Source organism: Pangasianodon hypophthalmus, chromosome 14 (assembly GCF_027358585.1).
Source record: "Pangasianodon hypophthalmus isolate fPanHyp1 chromosome 14, fPanHyp1.pri, whole genome shotgun sequence".
Classification (NCBI taxonomy): Eukaryota; Metazoa; Chordata; class Actinopteri; order Siluriformes; family Pangasiidae; genus Pangasianodon; species Pangasianodon hypophthalmus.
In genome coordinates, this window is record NC_069723.1 from 8,615,269 (window position 1) to 8,641,247 (window position 25,979).

The following is a 25,979-nucleotide window of genomic DNA, read 5'->3' on the forward strand; positions in this document are numbered from 1 at the left end:
TTTACCCTATCAGATCTTTATGAAGGCATTTTTGACGTACAATCTGTTAAACTGCAAACAGAACTAGTTCTTCAGCTTCACTCTGCTCCATGCAGGACGCATGATTTATAAAGGTAGATTCAATCAGAGGAGGTCAAAAGATGAATGGCGTGTCAGTGCTGCAATTTTGTCTCAATTCCTGTGAGTAATGGAAAAAGAGACTGAGGCCAGGAGACAAAATGATGGAGAGATTAATACGAAAGGGAGGTGAGAGGTACGAAGGGGAGGTGGAAAAAAAAAAACATCTGAGATGTGTGAGGCAGGAATGGTGAAGACTCCTGAGAAGAGCTGACCCACTTTACAAGCCGAATGCCGAGCGGTAGAGATTGACGTCAATGCTGCCCCGGGTGACACTGCAGAGGTGAGTCCCTCAGTGCTCCATACTGCAATCACTCATTCTTATCCAGCCCTCTGACTGCAGCTCTTATTAAAGCAGAAGCACATAACAGCTAGCTTGGTTGGTGTGTTAACAAAAGCTTGTACAGAGGTCAGTAAGCTCTTTCATAATGGAACCCTCCTGTGGACCCAAATGTGCACTGGGTTCACTATGACTCTCATAGCATGAGCACAACAACCTTGCGCAAGTCTCTGGGGATTCAGTCATGACATGCTTTTCAGCTGTTTCACAACTGTCCGATGTCCATGACGTGTCTTCCACTCCTACATGTTTGCTTAAGAAGATGACCAAACCTGTAATTGATCCTTGGAGAACAGATGAGGCAACCTGGAGCACATCTGTTCCACGCTTTGATGGGACAGTGTAAATGCACATGGCTGACCACTTTGAGTGTCCAGTGCTAAGTTTGAACTCTCCCTGAGCTCTACATATAGACATGCAGCTCTTTCAAGCTGCAGATAAAAAGCTACCTTAATGCTATGACCTTTCTCTGAGAGCCTGCAAATCTAGGTGGCTTCTGAAGGTTTGCTAAAGCATCAAACAGAGGGCCAAATAAGACAGGACCTTTGGGGATGCCTGGTGGAATGAGCACTAAACTATTAGTCTTAGCCTCAGATACTCTTCTCACGCACCTATTATGTTTTTGTACACTTAGCTGGCCACGACCTTCAGAATCTTAAAGGTTGCAATCTGATGTACATGTACAAGTCTCTCTCTCTCTCTCTCTCTCTCTCTCTCTAAAACACTTGGCTGGATAGTTCATATAGCTGTCATCCTGAGAATAGAGCCGTAGCTGGACTGGTGGCCTTAAATGCCTTGTAGCCGAGAGTAAATACTGTTTGTGCATGGCAGTGTGTATCTGTCTGGTCAGCACAGGATGTGCCCGTTACTGCCTGCTGACTTCATTACCTCCAGAATATCAGATCCGTTTCTTAGAGCTCCACATCCTAATCAAAGCACACCTACTCATCAGGCTGAACCTGAGTCAGATCAAATCAAGCCCCCCTTTCCTCATCTTGCAGGGACGTATCTCACTAGTATCATTTCGCTTGAATCTGGCTCTTGTTAAAGTCACTACCAGGAACCAGACGCGTCTGGCCCGTGTGTGTTTAAGTGCCCCTATCATGTCATTATCCCCTTCCACACATATCATTTTGCATCATCTGTATTAATAACAGCAGCATGTGTTTACTGTAAGCAGTGTTCCTGGAGGAACCAAGGTACTGAGCCAGAAAGGACTGGAGATCCGCTGAAGTCACTGGATACACAGCCGCGGATGAAGTCAGCGGCACAATTATAATCAGAGGAGGGCTTGGTTTAAAGCGCCCACGCACATACATCATAGGCGAAGGAGGAAGACATGACCATGACCAAGGAATACTGTATGCAAGGGTGTGGAACTAATATCAGAGAATGACTCTTCCACACTGTCATGAAGTTACACTGAGCTTTACAGATCAACAATAAAATGAAGTTTCATGATGAAGTTTAGTCATAGAAATTTATTTATTAGGATTTACTTTGTTAAGTTCTTCAATCTGACTGGTCATAAGGTCTTGGTGATTAGTCTAATAGTAATGCCGGCTGTAATTCAAATCATAGGTTTATATTAATGGGCTTGTTCTAATATATCATTGTTTCCATAGTAACAGCTAATTCACAGGGTCTTGTATGGTGGATGCGCCACATAATATGTATATGGTTAATAATAAATGAATTTAAAAACATGCTATTTAAAAAAATAAGTGTTTAAGAGGAATAAAACACTCTGTGATGGGCTTTTATTGGAAAATAATCAACTTTGGAGTGGTCACAGTATATGCCATCATTATATGATTATATTCCTATAATAGCAAACCCCATCATGTTGTATTAATTATTCATTCTAATAAGTAGAATTATTGCACTCCACTTATAGTCAGTGTGCATCATTAATTCCATTTTACAATTAAGAACTACTCCTGGTTTATTCTAAAGTTTGGACTTAAATAATAGAATAAATCCTTGCATGTCTACTGCTTACTTCTTGTCCTCGGTTGCCTGCTTCTGAAACACAGATGGTCCTGTTTTACCTGCAATCTTGATGTTCATGTGTCCGTCCAGCAGCAGGTTCTCAGCTTTCAGGTCCCGGTGTACAACGTTGCGGTTGTGGCAATATTCCACTGCAGATAGAATCTGCCAGAACTTGCGACGGGCTTCAGGCTCACTCAGCCGTCCATGCTTGGCCAGATAGTCTGTAAGATAAAAGTGAGGATTAAATCAGTCATCTCTAAAGCACATAATATACAGTCCCCTCTAAAAGTATTGGAAAGGCAAGGCCAATTCTTTTGTTTTTGGTCTACACTGAAGACATTTGTGTTTGAGATCAAAAGATGAATATGAGATGATAAATCAGATTTTCAGCTTTCATTTCCTGATATTTAGATCTAGATGTGTTAAAAAACACGGAACATGACATCTTGCTGCCTAAATTTTACTCTTAATAGATGTGATGAATGTCTACTCTTTGTCTGAGCCCTGGGTTTTACCTGTGAAGACTACTTTTTTGTTAAAAAGGATAAACCAACATGAAGACCAGAGAGCTGTCTATGGGAGGAAAGCAATCCATTTAAGCTGAGAGAAGAGGGAAAAGCGATCAGAGCCACTGCACAAGAATTGGGCATAACCAAGATGACAAATTTAATGACAATTTCAATTTTAACTACAATCAGAAAAAGAAAGAAACCTCTGGTGTACTAACAACCACACAGGTTGGCCAAGGAAAACAACAGCAGTTGATGACAAAAACATTGTGAGAGCTGCAAAGAAAATCCCAAAACCAACAGTGACATCACCAACAACCTCCATAGGGCAGGGTTGATGGTATCACAATCCATTGTTCGAGGAAGACTTCAAGAGCAGAAATATAGAGGCCATACCACAAGATGCAAACGACTCATCAGCAGTAAGAATCAGACTGGAATTGGCCAGATAGGAATTTGCAAAGAAATACAGAGATGAGCCACAAAAGTTTTGGAACCAAGATTAATCTCTATCAAAGTGTGGAGAAAGAAAGGATCTGCTCATGATATACAACATACAAGCTCATCGCTCAAGCACGGTGGAGGTAGTGTCATGGCTTGGGCTTGCATGGCTGCTTCTGGAACGGGCTCACTAATCTTTATTGGTGATGTAACTCATGGATGTAGCAGCAGAATGAATTCAGAAGTCTACAGAAACATTCTGTCTGCCAATTTACAGAGAAATGCTTCTAATCTAATTGGGAGGAACTTCATCATGCAGCAAGACAATAACCCAAAACACACTGTCAACACAACAAAGGACTTCAGCAGGAGAAAAAAGTGGAAGGTTTTAGACTGGACAAGTCAATCACCAGACCTTAACCCAGTTGAGCATGCATTTCACCTCCCGAAGAGGAGACTGAAGGGAGAAACCCCCCCAAAACAAATAATAACTGAAAGAAGCTGTGGTACAAGTCTGGAAAAGCAACACAAAAGAAGAATGCAACAGTTTGGTCATGTCAGTGCGTTGCTAGTTTGATGTAGTTATTGCAAGCAAGGGATATGCAAGCAAATATTAAGTGTTATTTACTTTAATTTACTTTAAGCCTGTCTATTATTACACTTTTTTCTCAAATATAAATTGGGTGGTCTTCCACCAAAGGTGCCATGTTCTAAGTTGTTTAACACTTCTGGTTGTAAATATCAGCAAATAAAAGCTTAAATTCTGATTGATCATCTCATATTCATCTTCTCATATTCACCTATCATCTCAAACCCATATGTCTTCAGTGTAGAGCAAAAACAAAAGAATTGGCCTTGCTGTTCCAATACTTTTGGATAGTATATCTTATCAATAATAAAAATCGAAATAATAAGTGTTATCTTGAGCTCAAACATACAGTATGTAAACATGCTTTTTATTTACAACATTTTTTTTTACAAAAAATTTTCAAAACATTTTTAAGTAGTACATTTTTTCAAAATGATTAGCACACTTCTGATTAATTAACCTCCTGGCAGAGTTTTAGCAAATTTCACTAATCCATCAACCATCTCAAGAACTTCCAAACCAAAACAGCCCCAAAGCATCGATGCATTACACGATACATAAGACACATATCTTACGATGGGTATCATGTTATTTTTCTTGTTTGAACATGCTGATGGTGTGCATGATCAAAAAAAAGTCTGACTCTGGTCTCATCTGAGCAGAACACAAATGATCAAACTGCAATTCAAATAACACTTGGGGAAGACGCTCTAAGGAGGGGCTTCTGTCTTGGAACAATTCCAAGCTGCTTGGTGTTAAACAGCTTATACGAAAATGGTGTTTAACAATTGAATTTGAAACTCAAGATTCAGCTAAAGTGTGCAATTCAAAAACTGTGCTCTTATTTCCCTTTGGGCTCTTAAGTCCCTGTGTGGGGGGAACAGTGCACTAATGGGTCCAACTTTCTAACTGTTTCATGCATATGAAACTTTTTTTTATGTCCCTAATTGTGTTTAATGATATTTTTTAACCACTTATGTATTGTTTTTTTAATATCCATTACCTGATTTGTGCTCTTTTATGTTGAAAGTTGTTTAGTTCATCACATGGTAATGGATGACAAAAACATTTTACATGTCTACGACTTCATATCCAACTCCAGGGAAACACGACATGGTTAACAAAAGCAATAACAGAGCTATTATAGTAATAGAAAAAATTCTATTATTTAAAAAAAAATAGTTCTAACGAGAAAGAGAAATTGTTTCTCCCATCATGCTGACTGGAAAACTTGCAATGCTTATCATTTTTGCTCATTTTTGATAAATTCTGGATTCTGTTTTTATAAACACTGTATATGAAGTTATCGTCGTTATTTAATAAGGTACAGCATATCATTGTTGCAGTAGTACATCTCACCAATAATGCATGCTACGCTTATATAAAGCACTGATACGCTTAAATGAAAAATTTCGACAAACCAGACAGATAAGCTTAAACTATAAACCGAGTTCTGTGAATTTTTTTGTCATTAATTTGCTTGTTTGGTACCACAGAAAAAAAAAGAACTTTTTACTTGATTTTAATGACACATATTCAGGAAACCGTGAGGTTCTACAAAATTACAAGACTATCATCGGTTGCATAAAATGCTACCCCAGCACTGCAAAAGACGTGAGCAAGTTAGCCTTGTCATGAGCCACTGTTTTACATGTGCTTTACTCGTGTGAAAATGGGGCATGAGCTTGATGCAAATCAGCCACAGCAGATGCAGATCAGGCAGCAAGCTCAGCTTGAAGGTAGTGTGGTAATGACACAAAAAAATGTGGCTCTTGAGCTGGATTCGGACTCTACATCAAGCATTCCAATAACAACACCAAAAAAAAAAAAGTACAGAGAAAACCGACAGTGGAAAATATTTGAAAATGCATAAAAATATTTTAAAGATAATTTAAGAAATTAAAATATGCACAGGAACTGTATGTATGTTTTCAATAAAAATTGAGATGAATCTGTTAGCAAAAAATTGCTACATATGATGGTCATGATGTGAGTATGCACCTGTCCCTCTGCAGTGTGTGTGTGTGTGTGTGTGTGTGTGTTTTTCCAGCTCACTGTGGTGTGTTTACCGGCTTTACACAACAGCTGACTCTGATTGCTTATAGTGTTGGAGTTTCTGTTTGGCCTCAAGTCACCTGACAGGGTTTTTTCCTTTTCTTTGGCAGGCTGTTGCTTACACTAGTTTTAGTAATTTATAGCTCACTCACCAGTAAATACTACTGTATTACACAACGGAACAATGCTAACCAGTTCTAAATTCAAAACCTTAGACAGAGAAAAGCAGTTACAGCTTGACGACAGAGCATTTTGACTGTAAAGATGAAATTATGCATATTGAATGTCATGTATGCAAACAATGTCCACAGCTCACCTGACTACGTTCTCCTGTTATTATTATGAAAACATATGATCAGGAGGATATCATAGACTTTTCCCTTCTTCTCCATTTTAAAAATTCTCCATTTTAAAAATCACGATAAATGATTTAATTCATTTAGTCCAGCACCAATAGTCTAAAAAGAGACAGGAAAACATGCATTTACACCATTTCATGTTTAAGGAAAGTAAAAAAATAAATAAATAATAATAACAGTACACTTCTTATATGATCCTTTTACAAACTGGCACAGAAGAGCACCAGAGAGCACTGGTTCAAAAAAACAGTGTATAATTATTATTTTTAAAATGCTTTTTATGTTAACAGTTTTGTAAATTTTTGTCATTTTTGTCCATTTTTCGGTGCCATTTTAATAAATATAGTTAACAGATGTTATACAGATGTTAACTATATATGTGTCTAATGTTATCAAAGTCTAACATACATTAAAAGATTTTGCTTTATATTAATGACACTCGTTCATGAGAGCATGTGAGAAAGCGAGCTTTCAGGCAGGGTCAATTAATATTGAAAAGTTCAAAACACCCGCACAGATCATTACACTGGCTCACTGGCTCATCGCCCATAATTATTGGAGAAAACTACTGCTCTTTTGGCATATTTTTGAGTGATTTTTAAACTCAAAATGTCTAAAGGCTGGCATGTCTGGAGCAAACGCTGGATATCGTGGCAGCGGTATATCGTATAGCGATGATAACATCATTATACTGCATAAGCCTAGTAGCCACAGTAGTATTGTACCCATTTCAGTAATTAGACACTGTGGCACTTGTTCAGTACCATGATCCTTTTCAGCCCTATTAGCCAGACTGGATGCTGTTTCCAGTCCAAATATTATCCAATGAATAAAGTCCAATTACTATTCACCTCATGTTACAGTAAACAAGGCCTGCGATGAACAAATTACAACCACCACCCCTAGTCAATTTTTCAGCTCAAGCTAAGATCTCAAGATCTGGCAACATTGAACAAGTTGAAAATGTCAGTGATGGTTAGGTATAAGAGCAGTGTCATTTTAACCACAATGTTTAAGGTCAGCTAAGCCAGCTCCCCCCTAACACGCGACAATCACTAACCGGGGAGGGTAAAGGTGAACACGTGCTTCCTCCGAGACACGTGAAGCAAACCTTTGCAACGTTTCAAACTGCTGCTCATACAGCATCACAGGGCAGCATAACACACTCGGAGCAAAGTGCTATCTACCCTCTTCTACATACATGAGCTCACAGATGTCCACGATTGACTAGTGACCCTGTGATTGACAGTGGAGAGACAATATGCCATCCCTCCCACCCAGAGAGCACGGTCTAAATTTCACTTTTGGATGGCCACGGATAGATACGGCATTGTTGGGATCCAAACTCACGATTCCCTGACGACTCTGTTTCGCGACGCTCAGGAGTCACCTTGTTGTATTTTATCTTAAATTCAAACTATACATTTTTTTTGTCAAAATGTGCAGCTTTTATATTCTTTTCCTAAAAAAAACAAAAAAATTGTTTCTGGCAGGAAGTTGCTGTTGGCTGAACTTTCAGTGCATCCCTAATTTAAAGCCCAATCCCCATTAATACCCATCATATCTTAACAATAATTTAAAATGCACATAATATTGCACAATAGAATATTTCACCAATGTGCTCATTATGTAAAGAACAAAACATGATGGGACGTGCATGCCCTGAAGTAACGTCCACGAGACAAGTTAGTTCCTCTTATCACTTACGTTATATGAGCTATAAACAGTCATGCCTTCAATGACCTCTCTTTGTTTTTCTCTCTCTTGAAGTTAACATAAAAACTTGTGTAACAGTAAAACGTACTGTTACATAGCTGACACTGGCGACTGCAGTGTCCATAAATGTTCCATAAATGTTAAATAAAATCTCCTTTCTTTTGTTAAGTAATATGCTTATAAAATCCTTTTATTATCAGGTCATATGGAGTGTCCACCGTACAAGCCGCTGTGAATCGGCTGTCACTATGGAAGTGATAACGTATAAGAAAGAGCGCATTAAGATGGCTATTCTAAGATAGCGATTTTTGTTGCAGCCAGGACTACTGAGCCATGAAGTTAGAGAAAAATAATCAACACCTTCTCACCAATCGATAAAGCAATGCCTCTAGCTGTGCCAGGGAAAAGAGTGATGCATGTCGAATTGGCACGGGTGACAGAGAGTCACAATAGGGAGGCTCTGTAGTGTGGGAGTTGGGTAAACATCCCCTGAATGGCAAAACCATGCTGTGCTCACGTTCAGGAGTGCTGGGTGAGGCCAAAACCCGCAGCACTCACACATTCCAGCTCTGAGTCAGCCTGGCAGCACCGGGCACCGCTCTCCATGAAAGCTGTTTCACAAACAATGGTTATGGTGGGCACAGAGAGCGTGGCGCAGGCCTGCATCGCAGCCTTTGCTCATAATATTTACCCTGCGAGCTGTAAATCCCACCTCAGCCTGCTTCCAAACACATGGGTGCTATGGGTTGGTGTGGAAGCAGTCTGGAAGTGGGTAAGATTGTAGACGAAGTGTGTTTACAGTGCATGTGGCTCCACAGTGCGCACACCACACCACCTGCTCAAAACGTGTCACAGCCTTTTCTAGCACAAGACAACAGGGCAAACATGACAAAGCAGAAAACGCTTTGTCCCCAACCACTTCACACAGAGTCTAAGAAGTGCTTACTGTGGTTACCTAAAGGAGTCATTTATCCTAGCAAAACAGGTCTAGCCTACAGCTGTTTGCACATTAAATACACAAAAAACCCCAAAGTTGTATTTAATAAGCCAATCTCAAACTCAATCATGTGACATTACTAGCTTTTCTTTTTTACTTCATTGGCTTAGAGTATTGCTTCAACCTAAAATAAAATATTAATTTCTTCATTCATCTTCAGTAACTGTTTTATCCTGGGTTAGGGTTGAGCCTATCCCGGGAACACTGAGCACAAGGCAAGGATACACCCTTCACACCTTGGGGTTGCGACCTACAGTTTAGGAACTGGCATATTTTTGCAATGCGGATGGAAACCGGACGACTCGGACGAACCCACATGGACGCAGGAAGAACACGTGAAACTCCACAAAGACTCGAGTTCAGGATCAACGCCAGGACGAATGAGCTGTGAAGGCAGCGCTACCTGTTGTGCCACCAATTGTTAATTACACAATTTAATAGTTTCAACAAGCTAAGGGTGAGAAAGAGCAATTTTTTTAAATACCTCCCATTTTTAGGTTGAATATCTCTGGTGAGGGACCAGAAATGAGCCTGAAATAAATAAGTCCTCTATAGTGTCATTCTGCTGTAAAAGAAAAAAATTTGAGTTTGAGATTCTACTGGTTCCAGAGCTAGGGCTAGTAGAAGTCTGGAGAAAATCCTACTTTATTCATGCATTTTGAGAAATGAACAGATGTAATATAAGCGTTACAAATAATACAAATGAACAGTACTGTAGTTCAAAATCTGCAGAGTTTAGCTCCAACCTTCAAACTCACCTGCTTGTAATGTTCTAGTAATCCTGAAGACCTTGGTTCGCTTGTTCAGGTGTGTTTGATTAGGGTTGGTGCTAAACTCTGCAGGACATCTGATCTCCAGGACCAGATTTGAAGAACCCTGATCTATCATGTTGGTACAGGTGTACAGCTGGTATGCATGAGTAGATTTTATCCAAATATGGAATTACAGTGTTCAGTTGAGTGTTTTACCAATGAACAGTGTCATAAACAGAGCTCCGGTGTTTTCTCTCCTGTGATAAAAGCAGTAAGTGACTACAGCTCAGAAGTTTTATACTAGAGCTACAGCTTTTATCACAGGAGGAACATCATAGCTCTGTTTACGACAAAAAAAAAAAAAGAATCTGTTTACACAGAAGATTCTTATTGTTATTGACAACAGATCAGAATTTACTTTTACCATCCCTATTGGTTCTCAAAGTGGGTCTGGGATTCTTTTTTTGTTACAGTGGTAGAAATCACAATCGACATTATCAAAGCTCCTACAAATATTATTGCATTATTATAGTTATTAGCTTACTTGACTAGTTAATTGATGACCTAGTACCTATGTGTTCTCTTAGTGGAAAGTTCAAAAATGAAAAGCTTTATGGATCCAATAAGAAGCCAGGATATCGTTCACATATGAATAATAAGCCTATTGTTTGTATATTTCATAAATTTTATAAAATTAAACGGGTCCCTGGATGCAACAAGGAAATCATTACCAGTACTAGCAAATATGAAGCCCAATGGGTAAGGAGGGAAATTTCTGTGAAATTCCAACTAACTTGTCACTGATTAGAAAGAGGGTGCGACATTCTGTCAAGTGTCTCTTCTGACAGATCACGCTAATCAAAAACACACCAGTCCCAGGAATGTTTCATTCTCCTCTGAACTGGCGAGCAGAGCCGTTTCTAAAATACTACACTCACCCTCAGCGCTCTCTCTCTCTCTCTCTCTCTCTCTTTCCCTCTCTCTCTCTCTCTGCACTCCTCGGAAAGCACTAATCACTAACGATTTAGCAAATGCTCTGCCCTTTGACCAATGTTACAGAATATCAGTTTCACATTAGTTTCTAGGGTGTATGGGCTTGTGTAGAGCTGCACTCTTCTTAATCTTAAGTGTATTTACTCTCAGGGACTGAGTGAACTCCATGGGTAAACGCACGGGTTCTCTTTGTCAAAGTTACCACGTCCACGTCATTCAGCCGACCTAAAAAGTTATACACTGCACTGCAGCACTGTTTCACCGTCACCAATGGTGAGGAACGACAGAGACGTCAAGCAGCAGAAGATGTTCCTAATGCCATCAAAGAGAATTTTATTTTGCTTTTTAAATAAATGCCACGTACGTCTATGAAAACTACATATCAGTGTATATTAGGAGTTTCACACAAAGCCACTATCTGTAACTGTGCTACAAATGTAATCAGATTTAATACCTGATGTGGCATGACCTAAACTGGAAGGTTTTTTTTTGTTGTTGTTCTTTTTCAGTGGGATTTCCCTGGTAGATAATCTTTACCACCTACTACGTGCTGGTGGAAAGGAAACCGTTTCTGAATCATCGCTAGTAATGATACGGATTATTATGAGAAAATAATAGAACACTAAAGCAATTAGATAATAAATCTCCAACATTTATTGATCATTTAAATCCAGTATCAAGGAAGCTGGAAAATAACTTGGAAAATAACGACCTGCTTTACCAGCTCAGCCTGTGTTTTGGTAGCTGGAAGCTGGTCAGGATTTTACAGCAGGGTTATGTATGTTAGTGAAAAAATAACAGAGGAGAAGTGAAAAACAATGGCAGCGTGACATGCAGGCTGGAGATCTACACAACCCTAATGCACATCTGCCGCAGCGGGTGTGGACTGACACACTTGTTAAAAGTGGAGAGGAGACAACAGCACTCTTGATGTCGAAAGACTTTATTATCTAAGAGTATGTTATCTTGTGCTGGGATTTATTGTGAACGCTGTGCTTCTGCCACAGGGCTACAGTAATATACCCAATATACGGTGAATATGTATTCTGAACATCCATATTTTTGATGCTACAGGTCATTATTGATGGTGGGGTGTCACCATGTACGCTAGTTCTAGCTGCCTAGTATTGTATTATCCTAACGAAGCCTACACTACATATGAAACCTTTTTTTCCCCCAGGAGATAAAACAAATATCAGCATCTTTCTCCCACTACGAAGCGACCAGGTCCACAGGCGGAAGCCAGGTCTGCATAGCATTAGCATAGCAAGCAGCACATCTTAATTAATTCCCCAGTATAGCTGTCTTTTCAAACTGAGTGTGGAAAGATGTGGGGAGAAATTTCCACCTTTGTTCAATCGCTGACATTTTCATCTCATTTTTATTCAATGACTAAAATGTCATTTCGTTTCGTCATTTCTTTTGAACAGAAAGGTGGGTAATTACTGATAAAAATGGTTTATAAAAATCCGCCGTCTTAGTTTTCATCGCCAAAAATGAACGCTGCTGGAGCGCAGTCTTATTTCCCAACACCTAGCACCAACATCCAGCTGCAGTGTGAACGTCTGGTTTAATTAGAAACCAGAACGAGGTGGATGGTGGGATGGAGGGCGGAGGAGATTAGCTGCAGGCTGACGTGAATGTCGTGATTGATCTGATTCAGATGACATGCACTTCCTTATGCTGAGCTCCAGGATTCTGTATTTCTAAAATATGCATGGCCTACATTCCAGTCTGATTCCAGCTTCAAACCGGTACCCCCGTATTTGAGCGCTCTCTCTCTCTCTCTCTCTCTCTCTCTTTGCTTTGGCACAGCTCATTATTCGAGCTTGACCCAATTTCCAGGTTCCTCTGCTGCAGCAGCTCAGCTGGTTTTGTAGCAGTTCAGTCTGACGAAGCTTTCCTGGCACACTTCTTCACAGCCGGGTTCTACACGATCCTGCACACCTGACCACACCTTTAGCAAGAACTGCTCTTTGTTCATATTAAATCAGGGAGTCAGGTACCTCTGCTTCAGCTTGAACACTTTTACAGTAGACTTAAAAAAATAAAATAAAAAATCTTGCTTTTCTTCCACATCAAATATTCAAACAGATATCCAATAGGATTTTCATTGGGCTCCTGAAGATGCCTCACTTTGAATTTGAATTTGCTGGTATTTGATGGTATTTACTAACCCACACAAGCTTTGGAAGATTCTCCTGGATTCTTTTTTTTTCCATTATTATTGCTTTATATCTGATACCCGCCAAATATCATGAAATTCTGATGGAAAGTCTACTAGGCTTTTAAAAACATATTTTGCAAAATAGCTCAAAATCCAATATGGTGCAAGTTTATGGCCCTTGAAACTTTTTGTTCATTGCAAAACAAGGAATCTGGGGAAAAAAAAATACATTTTGGCTGTTCAGGAAGTATGGACCAAAACATAAAACATCAGGCTAATGTGGGTCTCCTCATTGCTGAGTGCTGGGAAAGTTTCGGTACCTTTCTGCCACTTTGTACTCTCCATGTCGTTATACGGCAGTGAAACATTTACAAGAAAGATATTATTCTCCTCACTGTTGAGTGCTGGGAAATTTTTGGTACCTTTCTGCCACTTTGTGCTCTCCATGTCGTTATACGGCAACAAAATCAATTACAAAAAAGATATTATATAAAAAAAACCACTCTGAAAAGAGAAGCCACACTTTTAAAATCAACTCTACTGCAAAGAAACCTATTAACATTATAAATTATAAAAGACCTCAGTCATTCACTCATTTATTTCGTTCAATCATCTTCATGGATCACTTTATCTCAGTCAGAGTTGTGGTGGATCTGAAGGCTACCCCAGGAACACTGGGTGTGAAGCAGGAATAAGCCGTGGATGGGATGCCAGTCATCCTCAGTGCACAAACATGTTCGTCTAGAGGCCAATCCACCTACCGGCATGTTTTAGGGAGATGGAAGGAAACCGGGGGACCAGGACGAGACATGAAACTCCAAACAGACAGGTTAGGATTGAACCTAAACTGGACCATGAAGCTGATGGTAACGCTTCACGCTGCACCGCCCACTTAGTAAATAAATGAAACAATTAATAAAATAAAGAAAAGGCAAATAAAACAAAAGCTCTTAACACATTTCCATTCAAAATCTCAATTAAGCAGGTACAGTTAGTGAATGGTCATATGGATAGACCCAAAAAATATACTGAAAAACATAAATACTCTCCCAACACCATCTTTTGGTTATAAAGACATAAATCTAATATCTATAATAACATTTTAATGGTTCTCAAATGTCCATTAATCATAGCATGGGCTTCCTTTAAAAAAAATAATAATAATAATTAACTCCTCTGACTCCTTTAATCTTCTGAGCCTCACAATGATTCCCACGCAAATCTTTGTTGAATCAGATTTCCAGCTCTTTAAACATTCAGCGGAAATGTACTTTATATTTTATATAAATATAATTTTTTTTCCCCCAGTATAAACACTTGCTGCTTTTAACACAACTTCCATGCATTGCCAAAAATAAAAATAAATAAAAAACAACACTAGGCTTGATGTATTTCCATTAGTTAGTAAAATGAATTTCAGTCTTTGAATACTATTTCATAAGATTTACATGTCTGAAGGCAGAAAATCCACATTCAAATGTTCAGGATCCCATGTGCTACTTTCAGTCACTGACTGAGAAATGTTTCCATAAACTTTTCATCCATGTAACCCTTAGCACTGGGTGTAATAAAATGCCTGTGAATCACTGAGGTGCTTTATTTTCATGATGTTGTCCATTCATATTCATTTTCTAACTAAATCTCACAAAATGAAAGTATGTGTCGTATAATTGTGAGGGAAAAAAAAAAAAAAAAAAAAAAAAGCATTCTTTTTCCATGACTCTTATAGATATGTAGATATATATCTATATATAATAGATATAATAATATATAATAATATCTATATATCTACATATAATAGCCATATAGATATGTTATACCCTAGGTAGTGAGCATAAACAGTTATATATATATATAGACAGCCTTTTGGGTCTCACAGTGAATTACATTCGTGTCAAATGTGTTCATAAGTGAAAGTGGGTGTAGATCTTGTAAAATCTAAATAATGCTAATTAAATCTCATGACTTTGTTTCATGACTTTTATTGTTCGCCCACAGTTGTGTTCCTGATAAAGTGTCTATTACAATCTATGGCAGGCTTAGGTACAGTGTTTGTGCGAACGACTTGCACAATCTCTCCTGTATTCCCCTTTTGACCTAGTTCGACCATATAGGTGACTTCATCACACTGAGTGTCTATTGGATGCCTGTTCCAGTCTTAATCCCCACAAACAAGAGGACTACAATCAGTCTGTTCAACCCCTGACACTGTTCTTTATCCTGCTCTATCAAAACAAGGGCTGCTGCCACGTTTCAGTCCAAATGTCACGAACATTTCTTTATCTCAGTATTATAAGGTTCTAGCTGGGTTTTAGAAACTTGGAATACTATGATCATGACTTGTTTATCATTACATTGAGATAAACATCAGTGGAGGGCTTAGTGTTCTGATAGCAATATTTTTCGGTTTTGTAATTTAAACATTAAATTTAAATATGAAAACATGGTGGAATTCCACATTTTTAAATATCAATGCTTCTATACCTGGGATTTCAACTTTTCTAGGCAGCTGCCCGCTCTCTATTTGTTTCATTTTTAGCTTGCTTGAACTTGCATGTTTGATTTTAACTCCTTATCTCATGACCTTCCCCCTTTTTTAACAAGTCCTTACACCCCCTGGAGGTGTGCCCTACAGGCTGAATCCCCTGGGTTTTATAGGTCATTTTATGTCAACATTAATGCTGTGTTCAACACGAAGTTGGAACTTGTAATTCCCCACCTCCAACCAGTAAAAGCCAAAGAAAACGCCCCTCAGCTTGAAATTTCAACTCGTCAACGTAGGGTAGTCTTCTCAACTATGAGTTCCTTCCCCTTTTATGGAGTAACACCAAATCAACATGACTGCACACAGCGTCAGAAATAAACAAAGTAGCACTTCTTACCTTTAAACGAGTTATGCGGTATATACAAGTATTTGCTTTAGATCAATCAACGTACAGATAAATTTGTTTGTTAAATTGAAAACACTGACTAAACAGATCGCTGTTTGAGAAGAAAAATATATATCACTCCAGCTAGCTGGCTTGGTTTTTCAAAATATGGAGGCATCAAACACGCTGAGGTGGAAAATGGCATCATTCCAACCTGCAAATTACTACTTACAAGGCAAGTCGAACGCAGCATAAGTTACCATTTCAGCTCCAGTAGTCAATCCTCTGATGTTATTTTTATGTGCAAGGTTGATAGGTTACCACAATTTCTTTCCATCTGTTAAAGGTTTTGTGCAAGTGCGAATGTTTTTTGCGAATTTTTTTCTGAGCAGTGCGTCAGGCTATGTTGATCAGTGGATCAACTACCAGCATTTAATTTTTTAAAAAAACAAGTATTACTAACTTTCTAAAATTATAAAAATCAAGACAAACTCAGTTTTACCCAATATTAGGAAACACGACTAACATATCACCTTGGTTTGTCATGTTGGCTGTTTCTATTCATGTGGTTGTTTATTTCAGTCAGTATTGTTATTTCATGTAGTTTCAGTAACATGTTATGGTAGATATATGAATATAGATGACGAAAAACACACTTTTTTCTAAATTCAATGTATTGATTTGTCAGAAATACATAAAAACAGAATAACAACCTATGGCAAAATTAGTCTTAATCAAGCATGGAAAGTAGAAATTTCATTTTCTTTGACAGATATCAGGTTTATCCTACTGCCCCGACTCACAACAATGATTTCCGTTCTATATGAAGGCTCCTGTAAATGTCTGTACCTTCAGTTGACAGTAATACCAATATATAAAATCAATACAAGCCTGATATAATATCTGGCTGATATACTCATAATAGTGACAATGATTACGATAAATGATTATTAGTGCTTCAGTCTCAACCCTGAGGCCATACACGAAAGCTGACTTTCATTTCCTCCAGTGACTGTCAACAAGCGAAATTTTTGGTTGTTGTGAATACGACCCATATCAGAAGAATCCAACAAAAACAACAAGGAATTCCGCTATGCCACATTGCTTCACTCTGAGTCAAACCCTGGAGAATCGGAATCAAGCTCTGCAGGAATCAATGTTTTTTTATGACTTCTTGGTAAAAAGCCACAAAGGATCATGCACCATGAACAAGAAAACAACATTATGTAAGTGAGATCTATGCCGATGGCAAGTTTTAACTGGAAGCTCTGCACCATGCTCCCTCTGAGCCTTCATCACTGCTCAAATTGACTCACCATCCCTCAAGACACTAGCAAGACATGCATCAAGACTCTTCTCTGGTACTGGTACTCAGGTGGTGGAATAAACCGTGGAGCAGTCGATGCACGATATAGAAAATACAATGCAAAATGAAAGGATGTGCTGGATCAAGTGCTATTTTATAACTGACCGATTAATGAAGGTGGTAAATTAAACCAAATTTGCAGTGAGTGATGTGAACTAAGGACTAGAAACTAGGACTATTCATGCAGCGGCATATCGTACACTATAAGGCCCAAAGTTTGTGGACACCTGACTATCACGTCCATATGTGGGTCTATGAATTACAATTTCCCTTCAGTGGAACCAAGAGGTCAAGACCAAACCTGTTCCAGCATGACAATGCCCCTGTGCACAAAGCGAGAGCCATGAAGACATGGTTTGTCGATGTTGGTGTGGAAGAACTTGAGTGGCCTGCACAGAGCCCTGACATCAACCCCACTGATCACCTTTGGGATGAATTAAAACGCTGACTGAGTCCCAGGCCTCCTCACCCAACATCAGTGCCTGACCTCATTAATGCTCTTGTGGCTGAATAAACACAAATCCCCACAGCCACGCTCCAAAATCTAACGGACAGCCTTCCCAGCAGCAAAGGCGGGACCAACCCCATATGGTTTTGGAATGAGATATTCAGCAAGCACATCTGGTTGTAATGGTCAGGTGTCCACATACTTTTGGCCATATAGTGTATATCATCATATTAGTCTTTTTTATTTTTTAAATGTTACAATGGATGACATATTACAACAAAGAAAAGAAATGCTATTTCCATCTTCAGTCAGCATTTTCTATCCCTGATTTTTTTTCAGGCTTTAAGGCTAGTGCTTGTGTTTAAAGGCTGTAGTCTAGTTGAAAAACACCACCTCGGATGCTTCAACTCAAGAAAATCTGGCAAGCTCAGAAGTGCGAAATAAATGCATATTTGCATATTCTGAATTGCTCACCCAGAAAATCAAACTCAAGCAGGTGTGTTACTCATCCTTAAATTCCCCGGGGTAAATACTGAAGCAAGTAGTGATATGAGCACTAATTTGAAAAAATCCTTAACCGCACTGTTCTGCTGCTGTACTAACTCACTGGACTAGCTCCTTTCTTACAGGAATTTAGTTTGATACTATTCGTAAACCCTGACCTATTTGTACCAGGATGAGGATATGTTTATTACGGAGACTGCAAAGCACTTCCGTAAATCGTTTTGCATAATGACGTCAGCCAAGTGCTGTAAATGCAAACTCAAAGTGCTTTCGATCCTGCTTGTGAACTCTGAAAGGCAGAGTCCGAGTCTTTTTGAGAGGTTGCGTAACGTAATTGTATTCAGATTGTAATGAAAGTCATGACTAATGAGAGCACATGGAGCAGACAGAAAGCTGATTGCTTATTTGGCCATGACGGCTGCATACATTCTCCGTGTTTAGTCTCGCCTTTGCGTTTGCTCCATTCTGACCTCGAACATTATCACCTACGATAAACATGTTTCCATGTGTTGAGTACGACATTGTGAAAGATGAAATGTACTGGAGCCATATTTGGGCTGAGACTAGTGAGATTAATGAAATTTATATTGTGGTGATTCTAGTAAACAATTGAACTATTTAACTAAGGTTTTCACCCTTTACTTTTAGCACAATGCTCTGTTTAGACAGAAACTGAACATTTTGCAACAATAAGGTTTGCAGGTAGTTTCATTTTTCTCTGCACTACTTTCACTTTCTCCTTTACAACAAAGGGAGTTTTTATGCAGCAATAGAAAAAAAAAACACTTCTGACTGCTACTTAGCTAGCAGGAAAAAAGTACTTCTGGATTAGGAAAGCTTTAATACTGCTACATTGTATTATTTATAACATGATCAAGCGAAATCTAAGAGCCACTTACCAAAAATTTCCCCATTTTTGGCATATTCTGTCACCAAGTAGAGCATATTCTTGGTCTCCATGACCTGTGCAAGAACAAAGAACATTTTCAATATTCAGCCTCTACTATATGTTTACACTACACACGCAGTACTTTCCTTCTGCCTTGCACTAGCTGATCCGGTTGAATGAAAAAAAGGCAAACAAAGCACACGGCATGTGTGCCGTTTCATGAGGTTCATGAAAATGGACAAACGGTTTAGGGCCTTGTGTTGTCGCTGCAGCAGGATTCATGCCTCTCTGTTGGCGATACAATGGTGTAGGCATGAATCAGACTGGTTGCTTGGTACTCTGCTCCACCGTAAGCTTGATTCATAGTGCCATGACCAAGACAGCGATATGTGGGAGGACTCCAAAATTAGCCGAAGAAAACAAAAAGATGAATACAGCTAACAAAGTGGGAGGCAGAGACGAGCTATTATTAATCAGATGCACACAGCCAATCATAGACACACTGGGGAGCTACTGATACGGATTCTGATACTCGTTCATTCTTTCTTACTGGCAGGGTTATTTGTACGACTTCCTACTTGATTTTCAGGTGACATTTTCAATACAATATGCTGTTGGATACTATTGTATTTAAAATGTCACTTGAAAATCAAGTAGGAAGTTGTACAAATGTTGGCTAGGTCAGTTGGTAGAGCATGGGGCTCATGATCTCAGGATCATGGGTTTGAGCCTCATGCTAGGCACCAACCCCAGCCAGTGGGGGTGCTCAGGCTAGCGGACTCTCAGGGCCAGTCCCAAGTCCGGGTAAATGGGAAGAGTCGCTTCAGGAAGGGCATCCGGAATAAAACCTTTGCCAAATCAATATGCAGACAATGGAAGATAATCTGCTGTGGCGACCCCTAACAGGAGCAGCTGAAAGAACGATATGATGTTGGCTACTATACCACAGCACTGTTGAATGTTCTGATTGGTCAGGGGGTGTTGATTAATTTTCTATAACAGCATAGCTCAGACAGAACTGCCAGCCTTATACAGGGACTTCTTAAACTTTTAAACACAGGAAAATCTTCAGGACTGAGGGTTTTGCGGTATCTCGGTTATAAACTGTATATAGCTGCTATAACGCACATGATGACAGGAATGTTACACAACATTAAACATAACTACAAACAAATAAAAAGTACGATGTGTCATTTGTTAATTTAAAAAATTGCAATCATTGGCAAATTGTTGTGGGATAAAAAGAATAAAACACTTCGCAATGTGCTGTCATTGGTAAATAATCAACTTCAGGGAAGGACCAGTAAAACTCTGCTTTGCTCTGGGTTGCATCACATCACCCTGTCACTGATTATTTTCCTACAGCAGCATGACCTGTTGAGTTTTTTTCCTTACATTCGACAAACAAACCACTGCTGCTCTACTGCTGTTTTTCTTGCCTAGACGGGAAGCATTGTCTTCTGGAGATTTTCATAACACACCGACCACAAAGTACTTCTGATCCAAGTCAGCTGCCAAATATGCAAATCTCTGGAAACCACTTGAATCATCTCATGTAAATTAGATTACACAATTGTCCTGCTGGTGTTCTATGTGACAAACCACTAAGTCAGTGTTTAGTCAAATCAGCTTGAATTATAAAGACATAATATTTTAATATTTTTAATTCAATGTAAAATCATTCCATCACAGATAAATAAAGAATATTGGAAAGAATATAATTTCTGGGAATCAGACTTAACTAAGCTGCCTAGGTCTTCCTCAGTGATAATTCGATGCACACAGAAAGCCAAAGATAACTTTTTATATATGTGTGGACTTGTCTATGTATGAATGTACGTCTGATGTATGACTGTAAGTCTATGTATGAATGTATGCATGCAGTGTGTTTCTGTCTTTCTTCCTCCACTGTTGCTGTGGACTTTACTTATGTTAATAAAGCATTTCATTATGAAAATGTATTCCATATTGCTCATATATGGCAAACTCAGAGTGAACGTGCTTGTGTGTGTGTGTGGATCCTGGTTTCAGGGCTGTGGGAAGCTGGGGGTTTAAGATGACACAGTGCGGGCCTGCCGAGCTGCCCTCTGTTTATGTGGCCCGAGAGGAAATGACTAATTGACCCATGCAGCCTGAATGGAAGAGCTGTTGGAAATAATGATACACAGCGATTACGTGGTCACATTTGGACTGGTTGTACAATAATGAAGCGCTGTTCACATTCCCTACAACCGTAGCGACCCGCAATCTTACATAAGGGGGCTATGAGGTAAGTCTGAGAGAAGGATTAGCCATTAACTCTGTCCTGATATGTTAAACATCATCGGCTTATCATAAAATGTAGTGGACTGATAAAAGAAGTGGGATCAAAGTTACCTGGTACAGCTTAATGATATGTGGGTGGTCCAGCATTTTCATGATCTTCACCTCGCGATAGATCTTCTCCAGGTTTACCGAATCCAGCTGGGTCTTGTCTATGATCTTTATGGCCACCTGTTGAAGGGCACAGCAGCACTCTATAGTTAGGGGACAGTCTAACGCCCAGGGCTGCAGTCTGTGTGTGTCTGAGTGTGTCTGAGCTGTGCGTGAAATTTTCAGATCCAGTTCTCACATGCCCTCGTGAAAATCAAAGTCAGATCACACGAGAGAGGAGATGACAGACACCTGACTTCCATGCCTGATTAAATAATTTTAATGTTTCAAATAATTTCCTCAGGCTACAGACGGGTGATTGAGGAGGCGCTGCAGATTAAATAAGGTTACGTCTCCATAAACACTTTGCGTTTTAATGTTCTGGGGCTGCTTGAGTGATTAATTCATCTCTGCTTCATTTGAAAGGAAAAGCCGAATAAGCTGTGTGCGACCTCATCAGAGAAGAGAAAAATGAATCGTCCTGCAGAGTTGACTGTACACACACAGTATTATTTAAATGCTTGCTCTAGGAGTTAAGCTGAGGTCAGTGCTTAACATTCTCACTAGACCTGTCCTAATCACATTTCACGAATCCGTCAGTTTGTGGATGTCATCATTAGTGGTAAGTGGGGTGACTTGGCCAGCTGACCACCAAATGACCTCAGGGTTCATGGACAAAGCTGACGCTTTGTATGGGGTGACATTCTGAGCCATAAACACTCCTGATAGTGAACTGCAGCATTCAGGTCACATCAAGAAATGTGTCAATTGAGCACAACATTCTTACAGTCCTCTTAGCTGTGATCATTCTCTGATGCACTGCTCTCTCTCTCTCTCTCTCTCTCTCTTTCTCCACTGCCGACGTGATTCTTGCCGAGTTGTCCGAAACCATAAAAACGTTCTGATGGATATCATGAGCATGTTTTTGTTATCAAGCAAAAATAAAAAAGTCTGTCTGACGGCCACTGCAAAAAGACTGGAGATAAAAAGCTCTCAGCTACCAGTGAGGGCTTGTTGATGAATATGGACAAAACAGCAGCTATTATCACAAAATCACACTTACGCAACCGCCACACAATTCAGCAGCAGGCTCCACATATCCACACGCTCCATCATCTTTATCAGTTTTGCAACAATAAACTGTTGTGTGTTTTACACAAGGACTTTTTCACTACGGAACACAGTAGTGGACTCGGATTTAACACATTTTCCATTTCAATCAATTAGGCATACTTCTTGCCGTGTTGACTGACAGATGCTACACAGCTCATACACATGAACGCAGGACGCATGTAATATTCATTTAAGCTTCCGGCAGAAGCTTGCAAATAGTCAGCACAGGTTCTGACAGGATTGCAGTATCGGCTCAGTATCAGGTATTGACTGGTATTATGGAAAAGTGGAAATATGGGACCGGGGCTGTAGAGGTTTCACACAAACTGTTGACCGGGGAATGAATACTGTCACATGCTGAGCACATTTCAGATAAAGTGCTGTGCAGGAAACAATGGCAGTGAGGTCGATTTCTTTTCATGTCTAGCAGGATTTGCATGCAAAGTAAAAGAGACCCCAGGAAAAGTGCACACGAGCATTTCCAGAGCACAGAGATCGGTTATAAACATAAATAACACAGTGTGGATACTTTACATTTACAATGTTTACAGATTATTATTATTTTTTACTTGCTCAGAGTAATATTATGTGCAATATCTCTCACTATATCACTTTTGGACTGCATACAATGCTTACAGTTTATTATTATTTTTACATGCTTAAAGCACATTATTAATCTTGCATGGTCTTTTTTTGTGTTAAATGTTTACAGTTTATTATTATTTTTACTTGCTAAGTGTTTACATTAATATTTAGAGTACTATATATGCAATATCTCCCACTATATCACTTTTTGACTGCATACAACGTTTACAATGCATACAGTTTATTATTATTTTACGTGCTTAGAGCACATTAATATCTAGAGTAATGCAACGTTTACAGTGTTTACAGTTTATTATTTTACGTGCTTAGAGCACATTAATATTTAGAGTAATGCAATGTTTACAATGTTTACAGTTTATTATTTTTTACTTGCTCAGACTTTACATTAATATTTAGAGTACTGTATGTGCATTATCTCCCACTGTAACTTTTTATATGCACTTTTCATTGCATACAGTGTTTACAGTTTATCATCATTTTACATGCTTAGAGCACATTAATAATCTTGCATGGTCTTTTGTCTGTGTTCAGTGTTTACAGTTTATTATTATTTTTTACTTGCTAAGCGTTTACATTAATATTCAGGGTACTGTATGTGCAATATCTCCCACTATATCACTTTTTATATGCACTTTTCACTGCATACAGTGTTGACAGTTTATCATCATTTTACATGCTTAGAGCACATTACTATTTAGAGTAATGCAATGTTTACAGTGTTTACAGTTTATTATTACTTTGACTTGCTCAGAGCACATTAATAATCCTGCATGGTTCAATGATTACAGTTTATTATTACTTTGACTTGCTTAGAGCACATTAATAATCCTGCATGGTCTTTTGTCTGTGTTCAATGTTTACAGCTTGCTACTTTTTGTACTACATAAGAGCTCATTATCCTGTTTGCACTGTGTCTGGGTAGGCGTGTGCAACTGTAGCACAAGAATCTGATGGTATATAGATGCTCAAGCAAGATGCTCTTTCTGCACATGGCAATAAAGCTGAAATGTGAAACTTGTGTTCTTGTGGGACATTAGTTTAGTGATAGTGATAGTGATAGTAAGTTGCACTGGAAATGCAGAGTAGCAGTAAGAGAGTTGTGCATGAAGTTTGCACAGGTATGAGCAGGTGTCTGAGTGCTGCAGCTGCTGGTTGTTCGAGTGCTCGAGCTTCTGCACTCACCTCAGTTTTGGTGATTCTGTGTCTCGCCAGTTTGACCACAGCGAAGTTTCCTTTGCCGAGCGTGCGCTCGATGTCGTAGAAGCCCACACGCACCGGCCCGCGGAGCGCCGCTTTCGGCTCACAGTCAGCCATGACCATGCTTTACAGCAGGACACAGAGGAGAAAAAAAACCAAACAAACACACAGCACACTTCAGCCTCGAGTCAAAACACTGCGGTGGTCGGAACGCACCGAGCCGCCAGAACTAAAAACAAGAATCATGTCTATGAGCGAAACGGAATCGCCAGAGCGCGCGCGCGGCCACTTTTGACCGCTGCCAGCCGCCGTAGCCGAACTAAAGGCGAGAGAGAAATTGGGAAAGGTTTGGGAGAAGTGCGACGTGTCACGCCAAAAAAGCGTCCCCCCCTCCCTCCTCTTCTCCACCTCTCTTTTTCCCCCGATACAATAGAGCTATAATATTTCAGCTCTTATTAGCGCCAGTGCGCGAGCTGACTCGCGGGAGGCATCGTGTTCTCTGTGCTGACGTGCATTGACGTCAGAGCCGAGGGGGGTTATTTGTACCGGAGAGGGGCGGGGCTTTGAAGCGCTTCCACACTTCAGTGCCAAACTCGTCGCCAGGGCGACCAGCGCCACTGCTGACGTCAAGCGGCAGTGTTGCTCTTCAAAAAAAAAAAAAAAAAAAAAAAAAAAGTTTGCTTTCTAGTTGGATAGCAGTGAAGTAATGTCGGCCACAACTGCGACCAACTTCTCCAACTGCCTCGCTGCAAGTGTGACACGCGCTCAAATCATGCTCTCAGATCTGATCAGAGTTTCTCAATTAGCTCACAGCTCACTGTGCATCTGCAATATTTAACAACAGTGACCCTAATTCCACTACACAACTGCAAACAAGACCTGATTACACTGTTATAATCAGCCTGCATTGAACCTGCACTCCACACACTTCCCAGAACTCTGTTTAACATCATGCATTAATAAGCCTCAAGGCATATGCAGTCTCTAAACACAACCTGCTATAGCCTGCTAGTGGCTTAAAGGCAAAATCCACCACAACAACTTACATATTCATCTTGAACATTACCCACAATGCTGTCTGACTACCTGCTGATAGTGGTGTGAGTGCGATCCGGCTTCATTTCTACCTAAGCAAAGCGATGCAGCAGCGCTTTAATCTTTTCATCCACTGAATTCTCTCACCTCATCTGTACGCTCCGCTCAAACAGATCAAGCTTCAACTTTAATACCTTTAATGCCTTTAATACCGCCATTAATACCACTACTGTGTTTGTCATCTTGTATCTGAGCCAAGTTTCTGCGTCAGCTCAGCACAACTGCATTGTGTAGCTGCATTGCATTCAGGAACTTTAAGTCCAACCTCTGCTGTCTCCACTTCTTCTTTGTTGGAGCTCTCATTAATATGATGTTTAACATTGCTAGGGGGGCATGGTGGCTTAGTGGTCTGCACGGTTGCCTCGCTTCTCCGGGGTTGGGGGGTTCAAATCCTGCCTCTACCCTGTGTGCGTGGATTTTGCATGTTCTCCCCATGCTTTGGGAGCTTGCTC

The 25,979-nt window shown here is 39.7% G+C and overlaps 1 protein-coding gene across 2 annotated transcripts in view; it reads right to left on the reverse strand.

Moving 5' to 3' along the window:
* sik2b (salt-inducible kinase 2b) overlaps positions 1 to 24,921 on the reverse strand; it is a 49,381-nt gene extending 24,460 nt beyond the window's left edge. The window contains exons 1-4 of one of the 2 annotated variants that reach the window (XM_026923898.3): positions 24,418 to 24,921; positions 21,481 to 21,597; positions 19,115 to 19,178; positions 2,509 to 2,670 (exon numbers count right to left, since the gene is read on the reverse strand). In XM_026923898.3, the coding sequence (XP_026779699.3) occupies positions 2,509 to 2,670; positions 19,115 to 19,178; positions 21,481 to 21,597; positions 24,418 to 24,555 (481 nt within the window). In that variant the 5' untranslated portion in view covers positions 24,556 to 24,921. The remainder of the gene's footprint in view (positions 1 to 2,508; positions 2,671 to 19,114; positions 19,179 to 21,480; positions 21,598 to 24,417) is intronic. The other variant, XM_053239989.1, reaches the window with a different exon arrangement.
* Positions 24,922 to 25,979: the final 1,058 nt, after the last annotated feature.